Source organism: Eimeria necatrix, genomic scaffold (genome assembly GCF_000499385.1).
Source record: "Eimeria necatrix Houghton genomic scaffold, Enh_scaff89, whole genome shotgun sequence".
Lineage (NCBI taxonomy): Eukaryota > Apicomplexa > Conoidasida > Eucoccidiorida > Eimeriidae > Eimeria > Eimeria necatrix.
This window is the reverse complement of record NW_013651788.1, coordinates 11,660-20,163: the sequence shown is the minus strand read 5'-3', so window position 1 is coordinate 20,163 and position 8,504 is coordinate 11,660. Positions and strand designations below refer to the sequence as shown.

At 55.5% G+C, this 8,504-nt stretch overlaps 2 protein-coding genes across 2 annotated transcripts; both read right to left on the bottom strand.

Annotated features, from left to right (window-relative positions):
• Positions 1-2,167: 2,167 nt before the first annotated feature.
• Positions 2,168-2,695, bottom strand: ENH_00081660 (hypothetical protein, conserved; the record flags this gene model as incomplete). The annotated part of the gene is made up of 1 exon (XM_013577825.1): positions 2,168-2,695. One exon carries the CDS (start codon positions 2,693-2,695, stop codon positions 2,168-2,170), a length of 528 nt encoding a protein of 175 aa, XP_013433279.1.
• Positions 2,696-5,191: 2,496 nt separating this feature from the next.
• ENH_00081650 (peroxisomal biogenesis factor 11 domain-containing protein, putative) lies at positions 5,192-7,358 on the bottom strand (the record flags this gene model as incomplete). Its single annotated transcript, XM_013577824.1, has 5 exons — positions 5,192-5,319; positions 5,714-5,907; positions 6,239-6,366; positions 6,582-6,700; positions 6,914-7,358. The coding sequence occupies 5 exons, from the start codon at positions 7,356-7,358 to the stop codon at positions 5,192-5,194; spliced, it is 1,014 nt and encodes a 337-aa protein (XP_013433278.1).
• Between the last annotated feature and the right edge of the window lie 1,146 nt (positions 7,359-8,504).

Genomic DNA, 8,504 nt, shown 5'->3' with positions numbered 1-8,504 from the left:
CAAACCCTAAACCCTAAACCCTAAACCCTAAACCCTCGTGAAATACATGCACGGGGTTGGCAGGGCAAGTGCTGTGGCCCTTGCTGCTGCTAATGCTGCTGCTGCTGGCCCTCTTCCTGCTGCTGCTGTAGCTGCTGCTGCTGTAGCTGCTGCTGCTGTAGCTGCTGCTGCTGTAGCTGCTGCTGCTGTAGCTGCTGCTGCTTCAACAGGAAACGGGAAAATGAGCTGGTCAGCAAAGAAATATCTCGCCTCCACCTGCGCATCAGAAACACTGTAAACCCTAAACCCTAAACCCTAAACCCTAGACCCCAAACCCTAAACCACAAAGGACTGCGCTAAATGCACATAAAAAGGTATTCTTTTCGTGCTGCTTATTTAGGGTTTATTGCTCAGGGTCTAGGGTTTAGCGAGGCTCCACCTGTGCTGACCAATTAGGGTTTAGGGTTTAGGGTTTAGGGTTTTTGTGAGCCCCATTTGTGCTGTCTCCAGCGAGCTGAAGTGACGAAGAGGCAGCAAGCGTGGCAGGTGAGGCTGCAGCAGCAGCAGCAGCAGCAGCAGCTGTGCTGGCAGCTGTAGCAGCAGCAGCACGTTTGCTGGAAGCAGCAGCAGCAGCAGCAGCAGCAGCAGCAGCAGCAGCAGCTTGCATGGCGTGTATTTGCTGCTGCAGCTGGCAGCTCAGGAGAAGCATCGGCTGCAGATACAAACAGTTTGCTTCCTCAAGAAAAAAGATGAGCAGCAGCTTGCATGGCGTGTATTTGCTGCTGCAGCTGGCAGCTCAGGAGAAGCATCGGCTGCAGATACAAACAGTTTGCTTCCTCAAGAAAAAAGATGAGCTGATGGTACAGCTGCTGCTGCTGCTGCTGCTGCTGTTGCTGCTGCTGCTGCTGTTGCTGCTGCTGCTATTCCCGCCTTCTGTTCCTGCTGCTGCTGAGAAGCCGCGTTTTGGTGCTACCGCTGCGGCGCTTTGCTGCTGCTGCTGCTGCTGCTGCTGCTGCTGCTGAAGGTGCTGTCTCAGCTTGAAAGACAAGACGCATTCTAGTGCTGCTGCTGCTGCTGCTGCTGCTGCTGCTGCTGCTGTGGCCGCAGAGGGCGAACCAAAAGGCAAGGGGAAAACAAATCCAGACGCAGGCAAGCCCCAAACCCTAAACCCTAAACCCTAAACCCTAAATAGAGCTTTGTGGGTGCCACTGCCACGCAGGGCAGTGCTCTCTACAGCTGCAAACGCCTGCTGCGGCTCCCCGTTGCTGCTGCTGCTGCTGCTGCTGCTGCTGCTGCTGCTGCTTCAGAAGGCGATGTCTGAACTGCTAACGAGCTTCAAGAAGACCCGCAAAGTGCCTGCGGTGAGCCCCCACGCCTTTGCTGCCAGCAGCAGCAGCAGCTGCTGCTGCTACTGCTGCTGCTGCGCCAAATCCGTGCTTTTGCTGCTGCAGCTCTACAAATGTGCTGCTGCTGCTGCTATATGATGAGCTACTGTTGCTACAATATAATGTGCTGCTGCTGCTGCTGCTGCTGCTGCTTCTGAAGGTTTCAAGCTAGGCAGCTGCAGCGCCTCCCCGCCTTCGGCAGTTTTGCTGCAGCAGATTGGCAGAACAGCAGCTAGCTAGCTAGCTAGCTAGCTAGCTAGCTAGCTAGCTAGCTGCAGCTCAGCTAGCCGCTGCTGCAGGTCGACAGCAGCTAGCTAGCCAGCCACCCCTCAGCCAGCCGCTGCGGCAGCTAGCTGCCAGCTAGCTAGCTGCTAGCCAGCTGCTAGCTAGCTATAACTGGCTAGCTAGCTATAACTGGCTAGCTAGCTAGCTAGCTATAACTGGCTAGCTAGCTAGCTAGCTAGCTAGCTAGCTGAGCCTCAACAGTCTCAACTTTTAGTTTTATTATTTCCCGAAGAATATCCATTAGCTGCACTTGTGCTGAAGCTGCTGCTGCTCTCCTTGCTGCGGCGCTCCTTGCTGCTGCCTTTGCTGCTGCTTTTGCTGTCGCTGCTGCTGCTGCTGTTGCTGCTGCTGCTGCTGCGGCTGCTCCTAGTGCTGCTGTAGCTAGCTCCTTCTGCGGCAGTCTTCTTCCGCAGACCAGCGCTCTGCCTGTCGCTGCAGCAGCAGCAGCAGCAGCTGCTGCTGCTGCTGCTGCTGCTAGCCCCTCGAGGGTTTAGGGTTTAGGGTTTAGGGTTTAGGGTTTAGGCGGCCTGCCAAACCACCGCCAGGCACTGCAGCACAGCAGCAAGAGGCAGCCGCTGGCTGGCAGCTAAAGGGCGGCCTGGGGGGCCCCTGGCGAGCAGCATGGCCCTTGTTTGCTGCTTCTTGACAAAGAAAGAAAAAGGTGCTGCTGCTGCTGCTGCTGCTGCTGCTGCTGCTGCTGCTGCTGCTGCTTGTTTTGCTGCTGCTGCCGCGCGCGGCGACAGGGCGCCCTCCGAGCTCGAGTCGGTCACGAGAGCAGCAGTGCGCTGCTGCCAAGGAAGCAGACTTGCTGCTGCTGCTGCTGCTGCAGTTGTTGCTGCTGCTGCTGCTGCAGTTGTTGCTGCTGCTGCTGTTGTTGTTGTTGTTGCTCCTGCTGCTGTTTCTGCTGCTGCTGCTGCTGCAGCGGGGTGTGCAGCCGTTGGCTGGCGCGTTTCCGCGCTGCCGTCGACGTCCTGCTGCTGCTGCTGCTGCTGCTGCTGCTGCTGCTGCTGCTGCTGCTGCTGCTCCTCTTGCGGGGGGCAGGACATCATGCCTGGCCGCATGCTGCTGTTCTGCTGCGGCTTGCAGCACTCTAAACCCTCAGGGTTTAGGGTTTAGGGTTTAGGGTTTACAGCTTTTCTCGGCAGGAGGCGTTTTTCGTTCAGATTTCAGTGTTGCTGTTGCATGTGCTGCTGCTGCTGCTGTTCTTGCTGCTGCTGCACCTGCTGCTGCTGCTGAGCGTGGCTACAGAGTAAGAAGAGCCCGCTTGAGAGGGCCCTAAACCCGAAATTGCTGTATAGCGCGCGTGTCTCGCGAGTAAACCCTGATTTAGGGTTTAGGGTTTAGGGTTTGTGTAGACAAAAGCTAATGAAAAGAATTAAAGCCGACGACGGGGCTCGAACCCGCGACCACGAGGTTAAGAGCCTCGCGCTCTACCGACTGAGCTACATCGGCACGGCGGCCTCCCAAACCCTAAACCCTAAACCCTAAACCCTAAACCCTAAACCCTAAACCCTCACTGGGGCCCCTAAACCCCAAACCGCCATACAAAGACCCGGCTGAAGAGGCGGAGTATAGCTTTTGTCGTCTTTCTAAACTACGTAGCACTCCTCTGCATCTGTGCACACTTGCTGCTGCAGTTTCTGCTGCTGCTGCTGCTGCTGCTGCTGCTGCTGTGGATGCGTTGTGGCAAATCCAACTTAACTCCTTTTTGAAGAAATATAAATTAGTTTTTTAAGTTTTATTATTAATGATTAATGAATTCTTTTTCTTTTCGTTTTGCTGCTCGCACGGCCTGCAGCTGCGCATACACCCAGACCGGGAGGAGTGGTTATGGGGCGTGGGCTGTTTGAATTACTTCTTTTTTCGCTTCTTCGCCTCAATTTATGTTCATTTTGAATTATATTTTCTTTTATTTCAACTTATTAATTAAAATAAATGAAAAAACGGGCCGTTTCCGCGTTTTTGCCGCAGCAAACATCATCTTGCATCACTGCGGGTGCCGGATCTTCTCATGTTTTCCCGCAGATCTGCAGATGCATCTCTGCGTTTATTCTTCTAACTTCAATTATTATTTAAAATTAATTTTTTATTTTAATTTAATTAAATTCAAAATTTAAAATTAATTCAAATTCGCGTTTGTCACTGACATCGGCTAAAACAGACACCAGAGCAGCTCCTCCCGCCACTCCATTCCATTCGGGGGAAACAAAACGAAAATGAAAACAATTTGTTCATAACTTTGCATTTATTTTTAAATTTAATTTCGAAAAATGAAAAGTTTTATAATTTCGCATTTATTTTTAATTTATTTTCTTAAAATTCAAATTATTTTTCCCTTTTTGTTTTTACGGGGCATTCAGGCGTCTTGAGCCGTTAAGCGAGCCATAGGCAATACTGCTGCTTCAGCTAGCTAGCTAGCCGCAGCTAGCTAGCTAGGCGTAGCTAGCTAGCTAGCCGCAGCTAGCCAGCTAGCCGTAGCTAGCTAGATATCTGCAGCTAGCCAGCTAGCCGTAGCTATCTAGATAGCTGCAGCTAGCCAGCTAGCCGTAGCTAGCTAGATAGCTGCAGCTAGCCAGCTAGCCGTAGCTAGCTAGATAGCTGCAGCCAGCTAGCGAGCTAACAAGCTAGCCAGCTAGCTGCGCCCGCCTTAGGGCTAGCTGCAACTAGCCGTCGGCTGCGTCTCGCAGCCACCCCCACAGCTTCCCCCCTCAGCAGCTAGCTAGCTAGCTAGCTAGCTGTCTGGCTAGCTAGGTAGCTAGCTAGCTGTCTGGCTAGCTAGGTAGCTAGCTAGCTAGCCGGCCAAACAACTAGCTAGACAGGTATATACGCATGGAACTGGCTACATAGGTAGGTGGCTAGCCAGGCAGCTAGCTGCCTAGCTAGCTAGCTGTGGAGCCGCGAAGCTGCACTGCTCACGGGACTCCACATACCCCGCTCCAGCAGCAGCAGCATCTGCTGCAGCAGCAGCAGCATCTGCTGCAGCAGCTGCTGCTGCAGCTGCTACTTGCAGCGCCTCATCACTGTAATAGATTATCTAAAGAGCAGTTGCTGCGCATCTGTGCACAGCAGCAGCAGCAGCAGCAGCAGCGACAGCAGCTGACAGGCAGCTGCTTTTCTCGCTGCTGCTTCTGTCTCCAGTGTGTTGTTGCTGCTGGTCGCTGCTGCTGCTGCTGCTGCTGCTTGCAGCTGCTGCTGCTATTGGACGATGCTGAAGCATCATTTACTAGAGCACTGCAGGGCTTCTGGCAAGCCGCCACTGCATGTAGCTAGCTGGCCAGCTAGCTAGCTAGCCAGCTAGCTAGCCAGCGAGCTAGGTAGCCAGCTAGCCAGCTAGCCAGCTAGCTAGCCAGCTAGCTAGCCAGCGAGCTAGGTAGCCAGCTAGCTAGCTAGCCAACTAGCTAGCCAGCTAGCTAGCCAGCGAGCTAGGTAGCCAGCTAGCCCGCTAGCTAGCCAGCTAGCTAGCCAGCCAGCCAGCCAGCTAGCCAGTTGGCTAGCTAGCTAGCTAGCTAGCTAGCTAGACGGCTAGCTAGCTCTCGCGCGGCCTAGTAAAGCTGGTGGCAAGAAATCAAAGCCGACAAAAGTCCTGTTGCTCCCACAAAGCCGTCGCTGAAGTTGCGGCGCAGCAGCAGAGCTGTCAGCCCCGCCATGTTTGCTGCTGCAGGCAGGTCACCTGCAGCAGCAGCAGCAGCAGCAGCAGCAGCAGCAGCAGCAGCAGAAGCCGCAGCAGCAGCAGAAGCAGCAGCAACAGCAGCAGCAAAGAGAAGAATTCATTCGAATTCGCGTTGACTTCAGATAAGTGAAGGAAAGAGAAATGGAAGAAATGGAATTGGTGAAGATAAAAGAAATAAAATAAAATAAGTTAAAATGAATTAAAATGAATTAAAATAAATAAAATAAATTAAATATAATAAATTAAAATAAACAGATACGAATATGCTGCCAAGCAGTATTCATATCGGATTCACAGAGGCCAAAGCAGCAGCAGAGCAGCAGCAGCAGCACTAGTAGCAGCAGCAGCAGCAGCAGCAGCAGCAGCAGCAGCAGCAGCAGCAGCTAGTGCGTACAGCACTGCTTCAACAGGTTCAGCTGGATGGTTCTTCTGGTGCTTTGCAGCTGCAGATTTGCTGCTGCTGCTTCCTTAGAGCTGCTTCCCTCGCTGCTGTCCGCGTCCTTATTTGCTGCTGCTGCTGCTGCTGCTGCTGCTGCTGCGCGCAGCCGCAGCACCTCGCAGTACACCCCCGCCAGCAGAGCCACCAGCCTGAACAGCAGCAGCAGCAGCAGCAGCAGCAGCAGCAGCGTGAGCAGGTGCAGCGGCGCAGCTGCAGCAAACAACCGCCACATTCTTCCCGCCCCGCTTGCAGCAGCAGCAGCAGCAGCAGCAGCAGCAGCAGCAGCAGCAGCCTCATCATCACGCCATCCCCTCCTGCCCAGCAGCAGCAGCAGCACCCTCATCACCCCCCCATAACCACCAAAACCACCACCACCACCACCATCAGCAGCAGCAGCAGCAGCAGCAGCCGCAGCAGCCGCAGCAGCAGCAGCAGCAGCAGCAGCAGCAGCAGCCGCAGCAGCAGCAGCAGCAGCAGCACCAGAAGAGTCCCGAAAGTCTGGCGAGTTTCTGGGAGTCTCTGCTCAGCACCCGCAGCTTCGAAAGAATGAAAGCGTTGTCAGTCACCCAGTAGCAAAAGAAGGCCGCGCGGCACAGCGCTTGCAGCAGCTGCAGCAAACCCTAAACCCTAAACCCTAAACCCTAAACCCTAAACCCTAAACCCTAAACCCTAAGTCCTGGGCCTGGAGGCTGGGTCTGCGGCGGGGGGCTTGAGGGTGAGGGGAAAAGACGGATGGAGGGGGGTTGGGCCTCCAGCGAGGGGGAATTAGGGTTTAGGGTTTAGGGTTTGAGGAATTAGGGTTTAGGGTTTAGGGTTTGGGTACTTGTATCTTTCTATTCGTGTCGCTGTCCGGCGTCTTTGCTGCAGCCAGCTTCAGCAGCAGCAAATATTCATTCACGAATTTGCCCAGGCGAAACAACTTGCGGCTGTCCGCGCTCGCCCCTGCGCAAACCACAAATTAGGGTTTAGGGTTTAGGGTTTGCCCTCGGCTGCGCAGCGGCGTCGCGGCCCGCCGCCACGACAAACCCCCGACGGTTTGACTTTTGAAGCAGCAGCAGCAGCAGCAGCAGCAGCAGCTGCAGCGAACCCCAGGCTTCAGCTGCAGTCCTGTCTCGAGAAGCCACTAGGGTTTAGGGTTTAGGGTTTAGGGTTTACTGTAAAGGGAGGCAAACTTCTCCGATATCTTCGAATTGCTCGACGCCCACGCCAGCAGCCGGCAGCCGTACTGCAGCGCCTTTGTGGCCTTGTCCCTCCCCTCTGCAGCAGCAGCAGCAGCAGCAGCAGCATGAGCAGCAGCAGCAGCAGCAGCAGCAGCATTAGCAGCAGCAGGCACCCCACATGCGGCTGCAGCAGCTGCAGCGGGCGGGGCGCTGCGAGGGAGAAATGCAGCAATCGCAACAGCAAGTGCGACAGCTGCAGCAGCAGCAGCAGCAACTGCAGCAGCAGCAGCAGCAACTGCAGCAGCAGCAGCAGCAACTGCAGCAGCAGCAGCAGCAACTGCAGCAGCAGCAGCAGCAGTACCAGTCTTGTTGAGGAAGGCGACCAGCCTTTCCGTGTCTGAAAGGGCGGAGCTGTGTAGCCGCGACAAATGAAGGTCCATTTTGCTGCTGCTGCTGCTGCTGCTGCTGCTGCTGCAGTTGATCGCGCCGTTGTTGCCGCTGCTGCAGCGTCCTCAAGAGCTGGTGTTGCTGCTGCTGCTGCAGCAGCAGCTCCTCCTTTTTGTGGGGTTAGTGTTCTAGCGGCGCGAAGGCCAGTTGCCTTCTGCAGCAGCAGCAGCAGCAGCAGTGGCAGCAGCAGCAGCTGCTGCTGCAGCAACTAGGCAGGCAGACACGAAAGCGCTGGCACACACTGTGGTGAACAGCAGCTTTTCGATTTGCTGCTGTTGTTTGAATTGCAGCAGCTGCTGCTGCTGCTGCTGTTCTGTGCAAAGGCTTGCCCCTGCTGCTCGCTTCGGCCGCCGCTGCTGCTGCTGCTGCTGCTGCTTAAAACTTCTTGTAAATTCTGTCTTCCTCTGCTTTTGTTTTTGTTTTTCTTTATAGAATCCACGCTGTTACATAATAGGCAGCAGCAGCTGTGCAGCAGCAGCAGCAGCGACAGCAGGCGACACAGCGTCGCGGCAGCAGCAGCAGCAGCAGTGGCTGCTGCTGCTGCTGCTGCTGCTGCGGCTCCCGCTTAAAGGGCTGGGGTTGGCTGCTGCTGGCTGCTGTCTGCTGCTGCTGCTCTTTACCTTTTGGCTTACAACAGCAAATCCCACCTTTGTTAATTTTTGTTTATCTTCTCTAATATTTGCTGCTTTGGCAGCTGCAGCTGCTGCTGCTGCTGCTGCTGCACTGGTCGCCTCTGTGTGCCTCCAATTCGTGCGGCTGCCGCCTCCGCAGCAGCAGCAGCTGCTGCTGCGGCCCGTTGGTTTTCCGAGCAGCAGCAGCAGAGCTGTTGCTGCTGCAGCGCGAACTCGCGGCTGGTAGTTTGCCGGCGGCGGCAACAGCAGCAGCAGCAGCTGCTGCTGCCGTTGCTGCTGCGGCCTACGCCCGTCCCCGACCCCGCACAGCAGGCCCTGTACTGCAGCAGCAGCAGCAGCAGCAGCTGCAGCGGCAGCAGAACCGGAGGCACCAGCAAGTTGCTGCTGTTTCCGTTCCCGCCTCAGCCCCTCCTCCCCTCCCCCCCCTCCCCGCTGCTGCTGCTGCTGCTGCTGCTGCTGCTGCTGCTGCCGCGCGGGGGGCTTGGGAATGGCTCCGGCTGCCTCCCG